The 23,047-nt window shown below is 37.8% G+C and overlaps 1 protein-coding gene across 9 annotated transcripts in view; it reads left to right on the top strand.

The window, feature by feature from the left end:
• The window catches only part of SYT1 (synaptotagmin 1), a 358,089-nt gene that overhangs the window by 299,036 nt on the left and 36,006 nt on the right, over positions 1–23,047 (top strand). For all 9 annotated transcript variants that reach the window (XM_074902822.1, XM_074902821.1, XM_074902820.1 and 6 more), the window contains one exon: positions 5,801–5,918. In XM_074902822.1, coding sequence (XP_074758923.1) covers positions 5,801–5,918 — 118 coding nt within the window. The remainder of the gene's footprint in view (positions 1–5,800; positions 5,919–23,047) is intronic.

The following is a 23,047-nucleotide window of genomic DNA, read 5'->3' as shown; positions in this document are numbered from 1 at the left end:
TATAACCTGTGAAGACACTGCTGAAATAATGTTAGTAAAAGCAAACAGAAGAGGCCTTTGATCACAGACACTCTGTACTTCCATTTTGTAAGACAAGTGGGTTATTCCTGTGAATAAAGACTGATCCTTGATTAAGAAAACATGCAGTAGGGCATTTGTCTGTTCATATTTTATTGTTTTAAAATATTTTCTTCAAAAGTGCAGTAGGTACAGTCATGAAGAAGGTTCTTCATTCTCTCTGTAGGCATTTAGCACCTCTCTGCTGCTAGCTCTATAGCAGCGTGGCTGCTCCATTCATGGGCATGAAATTATTTTAGACAGCAAAGGAATTACTCTGCTTGTCAGACTAATGGTTTAGTTGTTAAAATATTTGTTTATGTTGACTGATTTCGTAGTTAGCATTTTGCAATTCTGAAATAGGTGTTTCTGTAATCAACCTTTTGTTTGAAAGGCTGGGAAGAGCTGTCTCTCTTATTTGGTCTCAGTACTTTATTTCAAAAGTAGTTCATAGACTTTGGGGTACAGTGGTACTTAGTGTGCATACATATTCATGTGATAGTCTCTAAAAGTACTGTAATAATGGGCTGACACATTAGCTCCAGCTTTTCTTTCTCTTTCTGGTTCTTCCTTATCTTTCCCTGCTGCACCATCTATTTCGAGCTTATTTGTGCAAACTGAGTTTTAAGAGCTTCTTGCTCACTTCCCACTCCTTTGCCTAATTGTGGCAGAATTGTCTTCATATTGTGGGGTCATCTAGTCCCCGATTTGCAAGTGTGAGAGGAAGAGATTGTCTTTCTTTCCTGATTATACCTATTGCAGATTTGAAATTTTCTGCTTTGTTCTTTGACCTTGTATTTATCAAAAATGCAATGCCTTCAAAGCTGGTAATGTTAAAGACAGGTGTTGTGTCAATAACTTTTCAGGTTTAAAGAAAGAGACCAACAAACCAATATTTCCTTTTCCCTGTATGATCCCTATTTGTACTAGGGGGTGTGGAGGAGTAATACTTTCATAATGGTAGATCCCAGCTATGTGCATGTCTTGCTAATTCTGCCCACTGGCTATGGTGGCTTAATTGAAGTTGTGGCAGGTCCATGTCATCCATTTTTGCATCCATGTGATTCTGCTACTAGTATTGTTGTGACACATTGCAGCTTAGTGTGTTCATAGTTTACATGGTTTACATTGCTGGATTTGAGATCTCCATGTATAGTCAGAATATGATGGCCTCAAAATTGTCTGAAACCAGTGGATTGGAAATTAGGATTGGAGATTCTGTCATTACAGTTTACCTGGTTTTCATGAATTTGAAAGTCTAATTTAGTTTATAGACCACCTTTATAGTGTCCCTGTTTTCTCCACAGACTTTAAAATATTTTTGTGTATGCAAAAACTATACAGTGAACATTATGAGCTTCCATTGTAAACATTGTTTAGTGGAAGATTGTATTTTGGGTCATTGCCCATTAATTATATCCTATTGTGTTTCTCTCAGGCTTATGCAAATATCCACAATCAACACCAGGTATTGAAGTTGGAAACCCACCTCACTGTGTTTATATTCATCCTCTACTGACTATTTTGGAGTCTTAGATCCAGTTAGGAAAAAGCATATGGTGCTGTGGCTCATTATCTTGGTATTGTTTTACCATGAGAGCTGCAAGCATCAACTTTCCTGTAATATCTTCCACAAAAATATGGAGAATGTTTATATTAAGAAGATAGATACCTCTGTTAGAGATTCTGCAGTGCGAATGAAAGTAATCTGCATAAATAGTGTTTTTCTCTGTAGCTCATTAGGAGAGTGTACTGTCAAGGCAAAAATGGCTACTGACAAATATGAGAAGAAACATGAGACAGGCAGGAGCCACTTAGAGTCGTCTCTAAAAAGCTGAGGTTCTCAACAGGACTTCAAATAGCTTCTTCTAAGCTGAAGAAGTGTTAGCAGCACTGTCTGTGTCATTTATGTTCTGCTCCATTGCATCCTCTTTAAATGTAATGAAGTTACGAGGTTGCTTAGATGGAGAGTCTTTTGATTGGTGTTTAGGCATTATACATGAATAGGTTAATGTCTATGAACCTCCCAGTTGGAAGCTTCCAACACTAACTTACAGTTTCCATCAGAGATCAAAGTAATTTACTAACATAACATAAATTATTTATACATAGGGCTGTAAGAAATTCATAATAACAATAAGATACCTCCATGAGATAATCACCATACCAGATGCACTCATCTGTACCTTGTAGCCCTGCAGGGGTTTGTAATTATGTCCTGCAAACCACACCTCTGGTGATTGCTTTTTGTTGTTTCATTGCAGTGCTGCCACTTGCAGTATTTTGCCTGACAAATATTTTTTAAATGAGGAGAAAAAAGAGAAAAAAAAAAAAAAAAACAACCAAACAAAAAAAAAGTCTTAGGAATAGAAATCTTGTGGCAGTCATGCAAAGAGAAAATGTTAAAAGTATAAGAAATACTGGGTTAATACAAATTTTAATAACAAGAAAAAAGTACTAAACATGAGCATTTAAAGATGTACCTATGCTTTTTCTTCAAGTTATTCACTGAAAGGAGCCCATCATCTGCTGCCATTTCCCATAGCTTGCTGGTGATCTATCAAAAACTGGCTATTTACATGATGCTGGTTTCTTCTCCGTGCTTCCTGCAGCTAAAATTACATTAAAAGAGGCTAAAGATGCATTAAATGCTCTCATAAAATTACTGTTCTGTGTAGAGAATTACAGTATTTGCATGGAAGCATAACATGATTACAGATGGAAAAACGCTGTTGAGAGGTGATGGTCTCCGTGGCAATAACTGTCTGTAAAGTACCTCCTCCAGCCTCTGCTGAAGCAGTCAGGTCAGAAGCAACAATCCTAACACCATTTTATGCTTATTAAACACACTCTACTCTCAAGTACATACCCTCCACCCCACCCCCCAAATATATCAAAAAACCCCAAACAAACAAAAACTAAAAAAAAAAAAATCCACTCCAAGGAAGAATTACAAGCATATTGACTTAAAATTACCTTCCAAAATAGATGTTTAGATATTCTGTCAATGAGTTACATTTCTGAGGAATACAAGTTCCCCTGCTGCTGGAACCAAAACTCTGCCTAGTGAATCTATCTAGTGGTGAGAGCACAGCCCTTGAATATCAGGTCTCTAAGATGGGGATTTAAAATGAGCTTTCAAATATACCCCATTCCAGCCTTATCCAGTGCCCCATGGGTCAACCAGGCTAATTTAAACCAAGTCTACCATGTAATAGAACAGCAACTGTGGAGAACATCAGGCAGCTGGGTGAGCTGTGATTATGATAACACAAATCTATAAGCAATTGATTTCTTCCATTCTGAACAAGATGCAAGTGACAGATCAACTTCACTGTTAGCCTAGCCAATATGGACTTCCAGAACTAAATGTCAGGGGAACAGGAGCATGTTTTGCCATCACCATGCCATTGCAGGCTGTTAGAGCCAAGCATGAGCTATGCAGATTGCACAGCTGAAATCTGTATTTCCATGTTCTGTATCTACGCTGGAATTTATAACTGTATGCAGACAGAAAAGAATAGTAAGTCCTTCCACAGCAGTGCAGTCCATGCTGTGAAAGACATGTTAGGTTATTAGAGATATGAATTAAAAATGTAAATTTTCTGATATCTGTTCTTTTGAGCAAGGTTATAACATCATTATAGGCCTCCTGGGTCAGATAGAGGTCTCTAAGATACTGCCCCCCAGCTACCTCCTTTGCAGCTTGAAGAGTCCTAATCTATTTAGCTCTTCCTTCTGCAGAAACTGTGTCATATCTTTGATCATTCCTGCTGCTTTTCGTGGAACCTTTCCCAATTCTCCCATATCCTTTTTGAGGTGGGGAGGACACCATAAGTTTTCAGGATACTGACGCATGTGCATTCTGACAGCATTTTTATACGTGATACACACATTTAACCTTATGCGCTATTTTGTTATGTTGTCTCTGAGCATTTCCTAACTATACATAACTTGGTTTGTTCTGTTTCCTGACCACAGGTGATCACTGAGCTGATATTTTGCAGGAAACTATTACAATGCCTGGGTCTTATTGCTACCTTGTAATAAACGATTCAGAGTCTGTCACTTTATAGTATAAATATAAATATCTATAGTATAGATATAAAATTAAAAAGAACACTAACTACATGACGCCGTTCAAGATATGCCACTCCAGTCTGTTGTTGGGAGCAGCAAAGAGTCCCACATACCCAAGGAAATCTTCTGAGACAAGCCCATATACCTTTTGATAAGGGATGAAGATGTAAACTCTGAAGTATAGCTGAGTATCTGTCATGCATCTGACAGATGGTTATATTGCAGATGCTTATCCAAACCTGGATAAAAGGTGATTGTCTGTAAGAGCTATTGAGAGAACTGCCTCTGATGCTGAAAATTTGTCTTAGTCAGTGAAGTTCAGTTTCTCTTAAATGACTTGAAAGCTTGAGCTCCCAGTTGGAAAGGAACATTTTGGTTCCTTTTACATGGATGGTAAAGTCCTTAGGACATGGGCTGTCTTTTCTCTAGGAAATACCCACTACATCCATGAGTATGTGAGCCAGTTGCTCTCGGTAGTGTTCCCCAAGATTTTTAGGTAAGGTTCTGACTTTGCCTCTTTCCCCTCGGCTCTTTGAACCTGGTAAATTGCTAGGTTCTTTTTACATTTGTGATAAGCTTGGGTACACCCACAAAACTTTTCAACAACCAGCCTTCCAATTTATTCTAACGAAACACTGGAACCAAAAAGATACATCTTCATAGAAATGTACTTTATACTCTACTGCCAGAATAAATTGTGGAAACAGACATATGCCATAAGAACTACTGTCTTTGAAAGAGAAACATTGCTATCTGAAATGCTTTATTGGACTGTTCAGTGTAACCTGATTCTTCTTGTCTCAAAAGCAACCTTGTTACCCCCTAAAGATATCATTGTGCCTGAAAGGAAGGAGGAAAGCAGCTTGGATCGTCCTAGTGATCATTTCTAAGCAGTATTCTCCTCTTTTTCTCTCTATCTGCAAGTTCAAATCTATCATTCTTCCTTTTAAAACAAAGTTCCTGTAATTCTGAACATAATTCAGCCTTTCCTTCTTTGCCAGGACTGTTAGGAAGGTACTAAACAATGAATAGCAAAAGTTTGCATTTGGCAGGATCCCAGATGATAGGCTGCAAGGTTGAAGGCAAAACCAAATTTTTCCTGATGTGATCAGGGATCCAGTGTGTGCTTTCCTGCTTTATAGCTGCCTTTTTTTTTGCCTGCCAGATAGGAGACAAGTCTTTTCTTATACTGAGTGTTTTGTACTTTGTATTTTTTTATACTTTTTGCTTTTGTGATAGAATGTGGTGAGAAAGACACGTGTACTGTTTCATGGAAAGCAGTCTAGTAGTTGGGTATGCATGTGTGCTAATTGATTTCTACTGAAACACAACCTAGAAAAACAAAACCCTGTCATGACTTGGTTTAAAGAGCAAACTGTATTTGTGGGACTCTGATTGTCAGGGGAGAAATGCTGAGCAGCATAACTTACTTTGCAGCCAGTACATATCTTGTTATTTGGCTCTGTACCGGACTCCAGTTGCAACAGACTTGAGGTCATCAAAGATTTAAGCTGGGCAACTTGTGGCAGACATCTCATATTGTTAATTTGAATGACTTTCTGTGTATTGAGATGTGATTTTCTGTCACACTTTCAAAACTGCATTTTTAAAAGGTTACAAAAAATTATTAAAATATAACACCATGTTTTGTTTGCTTTCTCAGCAAGAAAAGCTGGGTGATATCTGCTTCTCCCTCCGTTATGTGCCTACTGCTGGCAAACTGACTGTTGTCATTCTGGAGGCAAAGAACCTGAAGAAGATGGATGTCGGTGGACTATCAGGTACATGCATGAAAATCTGCTTGTAGATTTTGCAGGCTTGTGAAGGCATAAAATCAACTCATTTTCTATTGGAGATCTCTTGGTTGAGAAGGTAAGGGCACTTGTTCACTGTCTGAAAAATGCAGTTTGTGTTTTCTGAAAGTTAGGGCATGGCTGAATGTATCAGAACTCATTCCAGCTTAGAAAAAGGAGTTGTATTATATGTTGCATTCCGCTCCAAGACAAGGTCTGAAGAGTTAAACAGTCAGATGACAGTGCAAGCTCTCTGTACTTTCCTTCTATCCTGTTGCCTAGAGATAAATACAGACTATTCAGACAAGAGAAAAAAATCTGACTACAATTCCTATTATCTGTTTAATCTCACAAAACATGAGCATTTCCCTGCAGTGTTACTGATAGTTCATGATAGAGGAACTCACCACAGGTCACCGTGCTGAGGCTAGGATAATTGTTTCTACATTTGAAGGGCTCAGATGTGATTGCTCTCCTGAGCAGAGTTGGGAGTGGTCTGCATTTGCAAGTACACCAGCAATCAAACTGACAGTCTTGCGCTATAGTCAGTGAGATTGGTATCTCCAACATGCTCAGTCCCTACAAACAGTCCTCATAGCCTTTCCTTGTAGTAAGGCTCCACACGACCATGAGTGAGCTGATGTATGCTGTCTCTAAGGGACGGTGTAGCCAACACACTTGACATCAGGGCTGTGTCTCTGCAGTGGGGCTGTGTCTCAGGGACCTGGAGGAGCTCCATGTAGGCTTCTGTTCTCTGCTGTGTCTAGAATTTGGATGCAAATTACTGTCTAAATTGCTGATTAGCTGGGACCAAATTAAATAACAAGATGCTTTATAAGGAGAGATCTTTCCAGGAGAATTTTATTTTATATACCTTCTGTTTAAAAGAGACAGTTTCTACCCACCATTGAGAATGAGGATGTTTCCAGCACAGCTCTAGAACTGAAAACTTTTACAGCTGTCACTAGTAGACAGACGATGTAATTGCCGATTTTGAATTAGCAAGTGACAAGAAAAAAGTGGTTTGCTTTTATTTTCTTACAATCTTATCACAAGGTAAGAGTTATATGCAAAATACACAGAGAAATGGGAACCTGCTAAAAGCAAGCCTGAAGGTTTTATTTACCACTTTTGATGAACAATAGCAGGAGGACCTTCACAAAGTGAGGAGTCTCTTACCAGTAACCGGTTATCTTTTTTTTTTATTTGCCTTGCTTCTAAAGTCTTCCACTGCACAGCAACAGACGTAATAAAGTAAAAGACATCAAAATATTGTTGTAGTCATTACCTCAATTGAGTCTAGCTTTTTCTTGGCTAAAATGGACACTTGGATCAGGACACATCAGGAATAGTTTCCCTAACACTCATACTGAACCAACTGCAAATTAACATTCTTAAGCACATTTACTTCCTAATTTTTTCCTAATGAAAGATTAGGTTCTCATAATGAGGAATTTGGGGGGTTTTTGACTGAAGTGTACCTGGAAGAGCCAGAGCATCTATATTTTTTCCAAGCTTTGCAAGGAATGCTGTGGATAATAGGTACTCAGCTCATAAGAGAGAAAGAAAGGGTCAGGGGAAGCACTAGTGAGCTGAAGACCTTCTACAAACTTCAGATGGAAAATATAATAATGCATAGTGTTAGAAATAACTACGTGGAAATGAATGGGCTGAAGCACATAGAGGACATTTAAATATATTTCTAGGGAATGACAGGTTTTGTTCTCCTTTTTTAGGGCCATGCCAAACTAGAAACATCATGTTCTCTCAGAGACAAACAAACCCAATGGGATACCATGGTTGTAACAGGAATTCAAAAGTCACTGACAGTGATAAATGGCAGTTAGTATGGTATTCCTGAGGCAGTAATTATAGATGAAATAGTGTTGGTTTAAAGTGGATCTAGTGTCTTTCATTAGGGAATTTATCTTTGAATAAATTATGCAGAAATAACTTCTGAAATCAAGCTGAGATTCTGTTGTCATTATTCACGCTAAATAATACCTACTCTCAAAGTACAATACTGCTAAGTGATGATGAAGATGACAGGATTTTATCTCTATTAGCAAACACTTTCCCCACTGGTTTTGTTATTTCTTCTAGATACTAAAATGGCTTTTTGTTTTGCAAAACTGAAAGTTTTGCATTGCAGTGGAGGTGGGAAAATGTTAACAATCAAATGTGATCTCAAACTGAATGTTACCTATATACTCAACAGCACTTACTGTCACCGAGGGAAAGCCATTAGCAAGAGGTGAAAATTATGTAGTTGACACAGATGGAGAAAAAAAATCTTAGAAGTTTGTCCAAAATAGGCAAAAAGTACCTGTTTTTTGAGTTTAGAATATGTCTTTTTGTTATTCTCTCCTAATTTGGAGAAGATGCTGGAAAAGCAGAAGACAGACACTTGGAAAGGACTCTGCTTTCTCTTGCATCCGGCCTTTATGCCTCCCTGTGGAGTTTATGCACCTTGCAGAAAGGAGGAGCAAGGCCCTGGCTCCTGCAGGAGGTCTGCCAAGCATTCACAGCACAGCGGCGGGTGACCTTGCAGTTTCCTTCTGGCTGCTTCTCTCCACATCTTGAGTATTACTGCTGCTAGTAAATATCTGCTATACCTTTGCACCTCACTGATGTGGAAAGCTTTAGCATTTACGTTATCTTTAGTCCCAGAACGAAGAACCAGTCACTGTGGTTCAGTAGTCTTCTGAACTTCTATTTAGAAATGTATTAAATCCATAATTGTGGTCAATTAGACTTAAATACATGCTTGATTTTTCACATGTATATTTATGTTGTGCAAATAGAGAATCCAGTTACAAAAGTACATGTCAAAAGCAAGAGACCAATCAAAGTAGATTGAGAATACTGCCTTTCCTAGCATTTCTACAGGGCTTCCACTGGAGAAACTTTAATCCTGCTAGTCAGCATATATATCCTATTTAATGGTTACTACAGTTGCCAGAAAAAGCCTTTATCTCCAACATTTTGAACTTTTCCATAAATTTCATTAGCAGTCAAAAGCCAAGCACAAATTACTTCGGAAACAGACAATAAAAGACAACAGACTAATCATCAAATTCATTACACTCCTTGTAACAAAACCAGATCACCCATCTAGGCAATAAACTCCCAGGTCTTAAACTTAATTGCAACATCAGGCTGTGACTAAAGCAAACCTTGGCTCAAACACTGGAACTGTTCAGCCGGAGCTCATCAAGTCACCACAACAAGTGGAAATTATTACATCTGGTGAGCAAGGGCCTCTGGCAAACAATTACACGTGTTTTAAAATGGCATTTTAGTTATTTAATTTATATTCAAATGCATTTTTAATGAATCTGACATCTGGCAGGTGATATGTAGGAATGTAAGCTATAAAGATATTGTTTTTATTTGTCTGAATTTGGTAAACTCAGGTTACATGGCTTTATAGATATCCTTCACCCAAAATGTCTATGAGACTTAGAAGCTTAGGTCTTAGAGCAAATCAAGGGAACTTAGACTCCCAAATCACTCTCTTGGTTGCTTTTTAATTTCATTTAGGTGGTTTGCAAAATTGGAAGATTTCAAAACCAGTTTGCGGTTTAATCTCTCCAAACAGGCTATAGAGACATAGTCTGACTAATTCCTCGACAAAGGCACAATGCAGCTCAGCAATGCTGTTCACAAGGGTTGTCTATGAATTATGATACTTTATTCAGGTTTACAATCCCTTCTGCTCCAGAAAGAGGGCAGGAATTATCTGCAGGTCCCCTATGAGATACTAATTTAAATCAAAGTGGTAGTGATTTCATACACAGATTTAAATGAGTATGAAAATTTTATCTAAATTGATTTTAATCTTGTTTTGTATTTGTATTTTTTACATATTTTCTAAAGAAAAAATGGTTGCCTAATCCTTAGCACATCTGACTAGCAATTAAATGTGGTCCGTGCAATACACATCGTGCAACTTTTTGTTACATAGGAAGATTCCTAATATGCAGGCAGTTCTATAGACTACCATGTATTTAGCAATACCCTCCATTTTGTATTCATTTTTGTTCCTAGCATTAAATAAAAGCTTTCATTTCAGCTTCCAATAGGTTTCCCTGCTTTGACCAAGCCAATCACTGAAATAAATTATCTGAATTCATTGAAAAGCATTTTCCCTCTGAACCTTCAGAAGAGGCTGGGACTGGCACCTGGACAGACTGTTGTTATGGCCCTTTGTTTATGGCCCTTCAGCGTTTTGGGGCGTTTTTCTAAGAATACATATTGGCTGTATGTATTACTGGTGAAATACGGGTTTGTATCAAAAAGTCATCTCTTAGTATCTGGTAATAAGTGTAAACGTTAACATAGTTTATGATCTTTTCAGAATTGATTTCAGGATGTTTTATTCCTTCTAAAAATCTTTGAGAGCTGATGTGGTTTTCTTCTCTGTATATTATTTTAGTATCCTTAGCTTTTAGTAAATCTAATTACCAGGAACGTGTTCTTGTAGCAAGCAATGTACCCTCCCCTTATCTCCTCAGCACCGCTACTTCTCACCACTCCCCCCTGATCAGACCTGAAGTTTCAATGGGGAGGAGATGCCCTAGCTGGCATGGGCTCAGGTATTGCCTTAGGCGCTGTTGCCAACTAGCAAATATTATAGCAGACCCTAAACTGTACTCGCTTATGCCAAATTAATGCTTAGGAAGAACTGCAAGGAGAAAAGGATTATCATTGGATCCATGTAATCTTCCTTCTACAGAAAGCTGCAGATACAGCCGTGAAGAGAAGGCATCCCATAATCCAGTCCATTATGTGTGAAAGCTAATCTCAGTATTTATAAATTTTAAATGGAAAATACACAGGACCTCTTTGTATCTGTCAAGCAAATACTATAAATCAGAACCATCTCTGGGGACCAAATGGTACTATAGCAGAAATAAAGCTAGTTCTCTACAATTAGGTATTTATTTTAAATACGGAATTCAGATTCTAAAGGCTTGGTTGAATGTCTTAGAAAAGAATTTAAAAATTAAGAATTGTTTAGAGACCAGCTCTTTGAAGACAAAGTGAATGCTCATGAATTATTCAGTCAGAGCATTCACTTTAATAACTTCATTAAAACATAAGAAACCTTAAAAGCTAGCTAACACAAATGCAATATTTTGAGAAGAGAAATACACCATTAGTGCCATGGCCTTGCTATAAGCCATATTGTAAGCATAACTCAGTGAATATTAAGGGAAAACACCCTTATTAAAAAATAAATGTAAAAATAAACAACAAAACACCACCACCACAACAGCTGCGTTTGCAACTAGCATAATCCTAAGGAATCTAACAGAGATCAGTACCAACAAATATTTTAAGATCTCTACATACTGTGAGGATTTCTACAACATCTAATATCTCAGTATCTCTACTGTAATACACTGGCAGAACTTTGAACAGCAGATGGCTGCAGCAATACATCCCTCTAACACTTGCAAAGCAATCTCACAGCACCACAGTAAATTCACTGTGGGCTCCTACAGTGGTGATGGAATCAGTCACCAAATCTTCATCATATTAAAATCCTTCTCTCCTGACTGGAGGAACAGTCCTGTTGGTGACACCTTCCTTAAGACTGTACAGGAGTGAGGGAGGTCTTTCTGAAATGGTCCTCTTTTAGTGGGTAAATAAAGTCTTAGGGAGTTGTTTTTTCTAATCCCAGCTCAAGCCTTTGACATCAGACCACCTTCTTCCTCAAGTTAAAAGCTGAAGAAGGCAATTTCAAAATAAAAATATATTTCAGATTACAGTGTATTCGTCATAGAAACCATGTTAAAGGGAACGTAGACTCGTATTCGAGGGCATTTTGGAGAGTTTCATGAAGAAGCAGTCAGGTAATCGTCCATTTTGAAGTGAGTACACAATTTCCACTGAATCATACGCTACAGGGCTGTTGCACACAATAATATGTTGTATTAGATGAACTATCAAACGTGGTGATTCCTACAAAGAAGCAGAGTCAAATTGTTCTGCTCTTTTCTTCCTGCCATGCTTAAAATGAAAAAGAGATTGTGCCTGCTGATTACCAGTGAAGTTGTACAAAACCTGTAGGCATTGCTCTGAGAAACCTTAGAACAAACACCGTGCCAAAAAAACTCCTGGGCTCAGGAGGTGTTTAAACAGCTTCTTGATTTGAGAAAGGAAAGAAATCTTATTGTATGTGTGTATCTCCTTAATCAGTATCTCCTTAATCATAATCATACAGGCTGACCAAAAGGTACAGGAGGTCACCACCCAGCTGTGTGGACTCTGTCAGCCAATAGTCATAATTTTCTGGCATTGTTGTTGAGTTTCCCCCCACTCTCCTTTCTCCAAAACAGAGAGCAGGAAGATTTCTTGTTCTTTTATTTGAATAGCCACATCTAAATAATGCATTTTGTGCGTGTCTGTATGTGTGCTTCCTCCTGATTTAATTATAGTATGTTTTTGTTTGGTTATGCAGTCCCAAAGCAAGTGTGAAGATGTGTATGTTAATTACTTATATGAAAATTAGATAGTTAATACTTTACGTTTTCAAGCTCTACAAGAATTTCATAGCAATGTGAGTGGCTGTAAAATGGGTGTGGAAGCACTGTAGATAGATTCTGGAGTCTTTAGGGAAATTAGTCAGTTCTCTTACAAGTAAGTTTAATTTATTTTTACTCTCTGAAAATTGCAGTCTATGCCTTTTCTTTTAATGGGTTTGAAGAAAAAAAAATATGAACTCAAAAAGAAAATGTCTTTTTTCATCTCTATAAATACAGTTTAGATCGGTACTTAAATGTTCACAGAAAGTAAGGAAAATATAATTGAAGGCATTTCCTTTTTAGGACTGTGTAAAATCATACAGGTTTTTATGATGGCATGATGAGCATTTTATTATCACTGTTAATGTAGTTGAGGTTTGATGAAGTTTGTAGGACTTTCTGAGGAAATAGAAGCAACTTTAAATTCAAGTTTTTACGTTACTTTAAATCCCACATACATTTTTTGTTTAATCCCATGTGGGTAAGAAAGATGATTGCTTCTGCTAGATCTTTGTGTGATTACTTCTTATAGGTCTCCTGACTCTTTTTTCACACTCTTTTGTGTGTGCATCTCAACAGAAAGAAACATTTCACAAATTAGAACCTTGATCCTGATCCTGAATTATCCCTGAAGGGAGCATGGGTTGTATGCTGAGAAGGGAACTGCACATCTCCTCTAGTACACTGTGCTAAAAATACCTCTGTGACGACAGAGGAAGCTTTCAGTGTAACAAGAGAGAGAGGCAAACAGGTGTTGCTAGTTCTTTGTCAGTATCATTACTTTATGTTATGTGCTTTATGGGTGAAGAGTCAAATCTGTTCACACCTTTGACAAGTGAAGCTCTCCACTGGCAGCTAGGAGATACTTATCATTCGACAAAATGGAAAAGACATTTTCCCATTGCCAATTCCAAAATTTATTTTCCAAAACCTTTCTAACTGAAAGTGGAAGTCAAGCCTTGCTCTTCATTCTATTGATGAAGCCATCAAAAATGGCCCATTACCCTTCTCGAGGTAACAGGAAAGACATACAGTCTTGTTGCTGATTGAGATTGATGTGCCATCATTCACTTGCTCTCCTGTGCCTTTGTGTGTCTCAGGAGAGTGATATGAATCTCAGTGGGATTCTTCGTTCAAATATTTTATCCCTTACTTTACTTCCATGATGCTACTGATGAGGTAGAAAAGTCAGCATTTGGGCTTTGTTTCTTCCTTCCAGCACAGGCCAAACTGCCTTAGAGCTGCCTTGTTCTAGCTGAGTCAGTCACAGGGTTTGATTAACCACAGATTACCTGCCAACAAGGTGGAAAAGTGAAGCCCCGAAATGCCACTTTTCCCCTGTAGAGAAGTTGGTGTGTGGCGAGAGTGAGAATTTATCTGGGTTTAATTCCTAGCTCCTGTTTCTTGTGCTTTTGTTTATTAGTTGTGAAAGTCAACACAGTGGGTGTTCTCTCTTCATGACAGTCTTCTGTATCATCATTAAGGCACCTTTACATATTCTTTGTAATAAACTGAGTAACTAAGCTCTTCAGACCTATTATTGTAAAGTGTATGTATCACTTTGTGAAAGTTTCAGATGTATTGAAGGGGAAAACAAGGCTTCCTGTGAGTGAAGTATCTAGACAAGCAACACCTTTATTTAGATATTTAGTTTATTTAAGACAGCTAAGGTGCTAGGCAATGGTTTTACAAAGCTAAAGGTAAGAGAGGAATCTGGTCTTTTTTTTTCTCCCTTAACAATATGATTGGTTTTAAACTTAAATTATGGGGTGTTTCCTCCATCATACCAGTCTTGTTGATAAGATGGTCCCAGATGTGTTTCTTTCAAACTATCTATCACCAGCATAATGCAATAGTAAAACTGGTAATATGAAGGGAACATCTCCTGCCATTTTATGGTTGCTAGTGCAGTGACTCTAGTCCATAGGAAGAGATTATGTTTTTCTTCCTCTTGTGTTTATTAAGATATCATCTTTCTGTCTTGTTGATGAATATGCTATCGCTTGATCGCCACATGAATTCCTTTTGTATCTACTAAGCTGTCTTCAAGTTTACAAATAGCAACATTTTTTACTCTCTTTAAATCAGAGCAATTTATGTGCAGGGGTTTCTTGCAGCATCCCATCATATTAGATATTAATGTAATAATTATTGACTAGTAAAATATATAACTCTCATTAAGGAAAGACACAACTAAAGCACAAATCACATAGCATCTGTCCAGTATGCATGGCAACAGACATAAACTTCTTTATTTGACTGCAAAATTCAGATGTTATGTAACACAATTGACCAATGTGCAGTGCTTAACATTTAGAGGTTTTCTTGCAAAACATGCCTAAAAGGAAATCTGTCATAAAGAATCCTACCCACTGCAAAGCTCAGCTGTTTTCTACTTTTTTTTGTGAAGGCAGAAAGGAGGTTTTGTAATATCTGTATTGTGAGCTTTGTCACAACATAATCTCTCTCAGATTTGAGTCTGTCAAAAACCAAGTAAAGATACAGGTATGCATTATAAAACTATGTATGATCTAATAGTAGGCAGAACCAAATTTTAATTCCTGTCCTGTAAGTAGTGACACACAAGGATTTCAGAATCCAAATGTAATCTCTGCAGCTCAGCAGCATCTCTGTAGGAGTTGCTTCGGGTCAGAGTAGTAAAGGGTTCTGTTTAATCTCTCTATCAAGCCCAATTCATAGGACCTCTTTTTCTTCAGATTCCCAGTGGTATCACAGAACACTTTACATATACAGGTCTGCAGGTTAAATCCACCTTTCCAGTGAAGAGAATATGATAATGTCCTGATTGAGCCCTAGTGAGAAAGCATCTTAAATTCTATTTGAGCCTCTCCAGACATCTTTGCAGTACAGCTGGCTTCAGGGCCAGCCTCATTACAACATTGTTGTGAGGGTATATGTTCCTGCAGTAAGTTCCAGGAAGCTGAGTTGAAATACTCAGCTACATCAGTTGCTACCCATCAGCAAACCATCACATGCTTGTCAACATGTGAGGGATGCTAAAAGTAGTGATTATGAGAGCATGCAACATAACAGGTTTTTTAAGTTCAGGAGCCCTGGCTATGTGGGATGTGAAGAAATGCTTATGTAAGGATGTGAAAGCATCAGCAAGTCTTGCACTGCAAATTGTTTCAGCTGGTTGGGAGCTAAGTTAATTTAGGCTGCTCCCTCATGGATAAAAAATAGAGATGAATGTTTAATTAAAAAGAAGTGCATGTTACTATACAAATCAGGTGTTTGGGATCTGGAAAGCTGTGGGAGCAAAGGTGTTTCTGGTTTTGTCATTCAAAGTCACTTTCACTGGGGCAAAGCAAGCTTAAAATGTATTGGACCAAACTGCTTCCTGGACAGTGGAAGTCAGGGACTGGCTCAGCCATTCCTGGAGATTATCTGTAGTGCCCCATTGCTGAGGAACATCTACTTCAGAAGTTACTGTCTGGCTTCAAGTTGGGAAACCAGCTCTTGACGAGAACAACCTTTCCATCTGCCATTCTGCTGAGCCTTCATGTCTGGTAGTCCCTGTGGGAGAGCAAGTGAGTGATTTCCTAAATTGACTGAGTTCTTTGACCTGAATTAGTCAAGAAATAGACTCAAGTATAGATAGATTTTGCTTTTGTCTAATCTGGGCGTGGATTGCATCTTTTTGATCAGGGTTTGAATTCTTCTCACAACAAAATGGAGCAGTATAAGAGACTCCACACCAAAGCATAGACAATCATTTGTTTATAAATGAAGTCTGAAGACAAGCACATCTTCTACATACACCTGTGCACACTTTTGTTTGTGTAGCTAATATGTCTATGATATTATGAAATATGAATTGCTGTAGTGTCTAGGCATTATGGTCCTCAGCTTCAGGTTCCATCAAGTAGCAGAGGATATGGACTTGGTAACTTTTCAGCCTTGAGGTAGGTTTTATGCTGATGAAATGTTCCATTGCATTAAGAGTTGGCAAAAGCCCAAGGCCAACAGTAGTCCTATGGTAATTTAAAATATAGTTCTGTGAGCAGTGGAATTGTAAGGCGTGATTTCGTTTAAATTTCAGAGTGTGACTGGGTATTCTGATGTCTAATAAAATATGTGCTTCAATTGAAACTTTTTTCCATAGTTTGAACATCCATAATATCTCTTTCACACATGTATTTTCTGGTGTGTAATAAGAGGTGAGACCATGTTGCAGCTTTCACCTCATATTGGGATACTAAGTAGGCTGTCTCTATTCCACTTGGCTGCCTACTTTCTCAAAGCTCTTAGGAATTTAATATCCTTGAGAGGCCTGTGATCCTGTCAGGTTTGATTGACACTGGCCAATATTCTAAAAAGGTATGGAAAGAGGGCAGTCAGTCACCAGGCTGGTACATGCACACAAAGATGACAGAATGATTACCTACACTGTGTTTCCTTGGGAACCCAAACAAAAAGAAATCTACTTTGTTTTATTGCAAATCCAGTGATAAAAACACTTTGATGATTCATAATTAAATCTATTCTCATTTTCTTGCCATGTGGTGTTTTTTTTCTTTCTTTCTGATCTCTGGGTAAAGCAAATTAATACTTTTTTAAAAATCTAGATAGCTGCTTCAAATCATCCCATTACTTCCTCTCTAGTTAATTGCTTTCCATGCATAGGAGACCCTGAATCTGAATAACCTAAGCCATACTGCAATTTTAGAAAACAAATTTTGGCTCTGTTGGCATCATACTTAAGCAAAGAGCACAGTGCCAATGCATTCCATTGATGTGCGTTTTGCATACAGGTTTGCTTTCTGCAGAGCATTCACAGGATAAGCACTTTGGCTTTTCTTGTTTACATGCTGTTTACTGTATTTTTCCTTTGTTTGCAATTCCAGCATATTTGAATCCTGATAGGTTAAATGTAAGGGAAGACTAGCATCAGCCAGAGTGCTGCTGCCTGATCTATCCAGCACACCAATCTTCCTTTTAGAAAAGCCCAGTCATTTTTCACCAGCACTTTGAAGTACATTCAGATCTGCTTTGGCATCTGTCCAGCCCTGCATAGTATCAAGCAGGGGACATCCTGTCTGAGAGAACAGATTGTTAGTTCAATTATATTCCTGAAATTGAGTTAAATTTCCATGAAACCTGCTTCAAATGTGAAGAACCCTGGGGGAATGGGGGGTTTTTTGTTCGTTTGACTTACAGCAAACAGGCATACTAAATGAGACACATTGTATAAGTGCATGTTCCATGTGTTGTTTATGGCTGTTTATGTCATCTGTTTGAGAACAGGGTGAAGTAAATTGATAGTGCTGCCATCTATAGACAAAAGAAAGTTACTGTATTTACTGTATTCAGTTTCATGAGAAAGGTGGAAGAGCTTGGACTTCTTGTCTACAATTTTGTTAATAACGTTATACTGTAAACAAAGAGAAGAAAGAAGAGCTCTAAGCTGCTTCTGAATATGATTAATGACAATTCCTCATTAATGGTGATCAAGTCTTCTGTCACTGGCCTCGGTTTCCAAAATATAACACAGTAATTAAACAGTCCTTCAGTATCTCAGTTGAAAGTGCTGTCTTGGGACCATTGCTAATCTTACCGGAATGGGAAGTATATTTTGCTAGTCAGGATCGTGTCTGGTATGTTGAAAAGAATGGCAGCCTTCCTGTAACACATAGCATTTCAGTCCATTTTTTTGGTAGAAGAACAGATGGTGCAATTTTTCTGGCAGAGATCCAAGCATCCATATGGTACAATACTGTTCTACATTAATTCCATTGAATTTTGTTTTATTGAAAGATAACGTTCTGATCAAATGCAAAAGGTTCATGCTCAGTTTTATATTTTTATCTTTGTTTTTCTCTGTTAATTTTTATTTATTCTCAGAAGCATAAAAGCCATCTTCTCCATCTGCTAGTTTATCTTTCCATGTACACTGAATATTTATTTTCCTCCTTGCCTCTCAAATTGTGTACGTCTCTTAAGAAGGGAAAACTCGCTCTAACATGCACAGTTAGATTCTGCTATTCCACAACACACCAGTAAGTCAAATTTTCAGATTGTCTCACTGATTTCCATCAGGTGATGCTTCTATTTTATCAATGTAAAGAGTAATAGAACTCAGATTTTGGATTTTTTTTAATGCCGTTTTGTTTAAACAGCTACATGGCCACAGAATTACTAGAGACTTTGGCTATTGCAGGAGTATTCTGTGTTGATTCAGTGTTCTGCTTGTGCATAAATGAATGCTACCTTTTTGCCTCTAGGAAACAAGGAACATTGCCTATCATTGTCTGTGCTTTTTATTTCTTGTCAACAATTTCTACGTGAATTTTATATGGAGATAATAAAATAGTCTGATTAGCACATATTCCTAAATGATCTGCAAGCCATCTTAAAGAGGAAAAGTGCAGTGATTACAGAGTGTCTCACAAACTAATCAGAATGAACAAAATAAGGCATATGATACAATAAATCACTTAATGACTTAATCAGGTTAGCACTATAAAGATACTCAGCAAGATGGAGAAAACCCTAAATAATTAAAGTGAAAGGTATTTGAAAGAAATTGCATGCAAGCTGCGAGGAAGGCAAAAATTTTGGGTTTGTAAAAGACACAGAGAGTTGCCATCTATGCATCACCAAAGACCAGGCAAGCTAACAGAGTCGCATCACAGTTTTGACAATGGTTATAAAACACGAACCACTGTAGAACAGCATGAGATTTTCAATAGCCACACATAAAGCTTGACTTTTCCTCTCCAAAGTCCTGGTAAGCTGAAGTATTAAAATTGGTTCAAATGCATATATTCAAATTTTACATCAACAGATTTGACAGCATATGCTGACATCAGACCTCTGGTTCTACTCTGTTATGGGCATGAAGCTCAATAGATAACATATTAATAAATTAAAGCCAGTGAAGGGCAAGACAAGCCTTACTAAAATGGTCAGGAACTTCTGCTAACATTTTTATTTCAAATAAGGACAATTCATGAATTTGAACACCAGTGAGTGACAGGAGTTTGGGATTTCTTTCTTTTCTGAGTATGAATAGACCATTGGTGCATCTTTATTTTTCCTCTCACACATGTGAAAAAGTGGCATTCAGTTATTCTTGAGGCAGATGGCTTTTAATAGCAAAATTAATAACCATATACAAAAAAACTTTGCACTTAACTGTGGAAGAAAATTGCTAAGTAAAATAGTTAAAATTTAAAATTTTAAAATTTAAAAACAGGATTGTAGAAATTTGGCCATATTTTTAAAGTTATTGATGCTTCTTGAGATAAAGAATTAGAGGTCAGGTGGGATTTTCAGTAGTTCTCTGTAAGGTGCTTAGCTATGTATTTTTGAAAACCCCATCCATACTTAGGCTTTTAAATACATTGTAAACTGTACTTTTACCAACTTTTCCTGATTTAGTCAGTCAGAGAGAACAAATTTTCACTAAATCAGCAGTTCAGGGCCAAGCCTTGATAAACTGAAAACCAGAAGGTTGGTGTCTTAGTTATATCAAAACTCTTTTACACAGCTCTGACAGCACAGAGAAGCTGTTAATGTTTTCTTCAATGTATTATAGGACTTAAACTGAAAAAATACTTTCTAATACTAGAGACTTCATTTTAGGGCTTAAGCTAATGTTTACCTGAGTCTCTTATATGTGCAGTCAATAGGGAAATGATGGAGTGCATGTGAATTTAGCCATCTTGACTTGAATAGCCAAATTTGAAAAGGAGCACTTAGAAAAAACATGTGCATATTGTTCATTCCTTTGAGCCCTTTTGTCCAAAAGCTGATTCCTGGATGTCAAGGAACCACAAAGTGCTAGGTAATAAAAATATTTAAAGGAGAGCTTAGACAAGTAAGTACTCTTGACTTTCTAATGCATCAGAACAAAACCAAAAGAGAAAAAGTTCAACTGTGTTTGTCTGAGAAGTAGCACTAGCAAACATTTGTATTCCAAACGTCTTTGCAAATGCAGTTGCATGAGGCAGTGGAGATATGGGTGGCATGGAAATGTAACTAATTTAGTAGTAGCTTCTGCTCTAAACCTTCAGAGGAATCTTATTTTCTGGTTCCCACTTTAGCTTTGTGGGTGGGCTTCAACTCATAACTTCCTAACATAAAATGCTTATATGATCCCAGCAAAGTAAAATTTTCTAAACTAGAGACCTTCATCCATCCCCATCCACCTAAGTGTCCTAACCAATGGTTTGCAAGTCAAGACATTTCCTGACAGATGTCCTTATTGTCCCAGGAGTCTTTCCTTCTCATTTACTTGTGTCCAGATTTGAGAAAAGGGTTTAATTTCCTAACCACCAGCCAAGACTATACCCTGGTGGATAGGAAATGCTCAGAGGAGGTGGGGAATTAAATTTCTTCATGTTGAGCAGGAACAGGACCAGGGTTCCTGCATCCATGGTCATGAAAACCTGGTCCTCAGAACCACCTTCTCTGTTTCCAGGGACAGCTACACTTTTTACATTTTTTACCAAGCATGCAAAGACTGTGATTTGTGCAGAGCTAGACCACAACCACTCAGCCTGTCTCTGTCCTAAGCATGAGCTGAGCCAACCAGAGTGCATCCATAGGAATCTGAAGTGTGCAATTTTCCATATCCCTAAATGTTTAGGAGAGTGAGGATATCTCCATGTTAGGTGACCAAATGAACGTGTTCTGTGGGAGGTGCAGTGGTGTGAAGTTGGACACTTGGAGACAAGTATTTTTCCAGAAAACAGACAGCTATGTCCTCACATATACATATGTATGGTCTTTTTACATTTACGCTATTTGGTACCCGAGATGTGCCAGTGTTGTTATGTATGCACCTAGATGCTACTTTGAGCCTTAAGGTTAACTCTTCCCAGATTTGCTAGTAACTTGTTTGACAATATGTAAATGTATTTGGCGAAGTTTGACCTTGGAGAGCATTTCTTTGTGCCTTTGTTGGCACTCATGTCATCTCCAATGTGGAACAGGACTGCCTTTTATTGTATAGAGCCAATGACCAACTGAAAGGGGCCTCTTGAGTGCTGCTGTGGCAGCAATAACAATAGCAAGTCTTGAATTTTGTGATTTTTCCCTCCTCCTTCCATCTCCCTCCATCTCAGATCTCCCTCTTCCCTGAGACTGTTATCTATTTTTTGTATTATGACTGTACTTAATCAAGATCTCCAGTCAGTTTGATCATGCTCATGCCCTTAAAAACATTACCTCAAAAGCCACACAGCAGAATTTTAAATATTATTCTGTGCCATCACCTGAGCATGAATCTAGAATAAAGTGGATGAACAGGAAATGGTAAGCACTCCTTATGAAATGCATGGAGTTGGGTATTTTCTCAGGGGGGGTAAACTGGTTTATAGTTACTGATAGTGGTATGCAAACATGAGAACCATTAGCCCAACACAGTTTAAAAACTCACAGCTGAAAGTGTACTCTGCAGCTTTTTATATTCACAGAAATTGTGGCACACAATTCTCCAGTTCAAATTTCTAACAGAATTTTTTTCAACTTATCTACGTACTTGGTCTCACTGATTGAATGGAGAAGCATCTGTAGATTTCAAAGCAAATTTTGGTACATCTGTAGCTGCAACTGTCTCAAGTTCCCATTGAATCAGATAATTCTTATCAGATATCCTTGAAGATGATAAGAGGATCAATGCTGTCAGCAAGTGCAAAGCAGCACAAAAATACAGTAGGTGAAAAGCAGCTTCATTGGAATGCAGAAAACATCTTAGTGCCCCAGCCATTCTGGGAGTGCATGTGAAAGAGAGTGGTTTGCATACAGGATTCCCGATACAATGATTTCTGCTATGCATGAGACCTGGAATGATTACTTGTCCCTGTAGGGTAAATGGACCTGCTCATTATGCAGATCTTTGTAGACATAATGTTCACACCTGTTTGGAAGATTTAATATCTGTGGTTGAAATACCAGTTCTGAAGCTCAAGGGTTAAAAGAGATGGTTAAGCTTTAAAATCACTTGGAAGCAGCTGATTATAAGTTGCCATGGCAAAGGATTCTCAGACAATGAGAAGCTTTTACATTAATATTTTTGTGTAAGCCTTGTTGTGATAGAATTGTCTCTGTGAAGAGCAGTCTCTTTCTTTCTCCAGCTGATACACACACTGATAAAATCACAAAGTAATTATATAGTGCTATAATGATTTGGGGTTTCTTCTCTGAGGGTTTTGCCACTGGTTTGGAGTTTCCATCTCTGGTAGATTTTATAATAGGGAACTATATTATTCAACACTTTGTTATCAAAAAATTATCAAGATACACCCTGTGTTTGCAAAAAATAGCAATGTATGGAAATGGCAATAACTGAATGAAACCTACCTGTGCTTTACTATTCGTTGATTATTTTTTTTCTTTGTGGCTATCATGGCTTGATTTTTTTGCAGCATACGTTTTGCATTTACATTCTGTGTTCCTTCTGTCTTCCTCCTCAGTAGTCACAATATAGCTCTGAAAAAGTGTGTCCTCAACATTGGACTCTGTTAAGATTCAGCTGGAGAGGGTGCTGGGCCATCTTGTCTAGACCATGCTTTTGCCAGGAAAGGTTGGACCAGATGATCCTTGAGGTCCCTTCCA

The sequence above is a fragment of the Athene noctua genome, chromosome 3 (assembly GCF_965140245.1).
Source record: "Athene noctua chromosome 3, bAthNoc1.hap1.1, whole genome shotgun sequence".
Lineage (NCBI taxonomy): Eukaryota > Metazoa > Chordata > Aves > Strigiformes > Strigidae > Athene > Athene noctua.
Note: the sequence above shows the minus strand (reverse complement) of the source record. Positions and strands in the feature narration are given on the sequence as shown.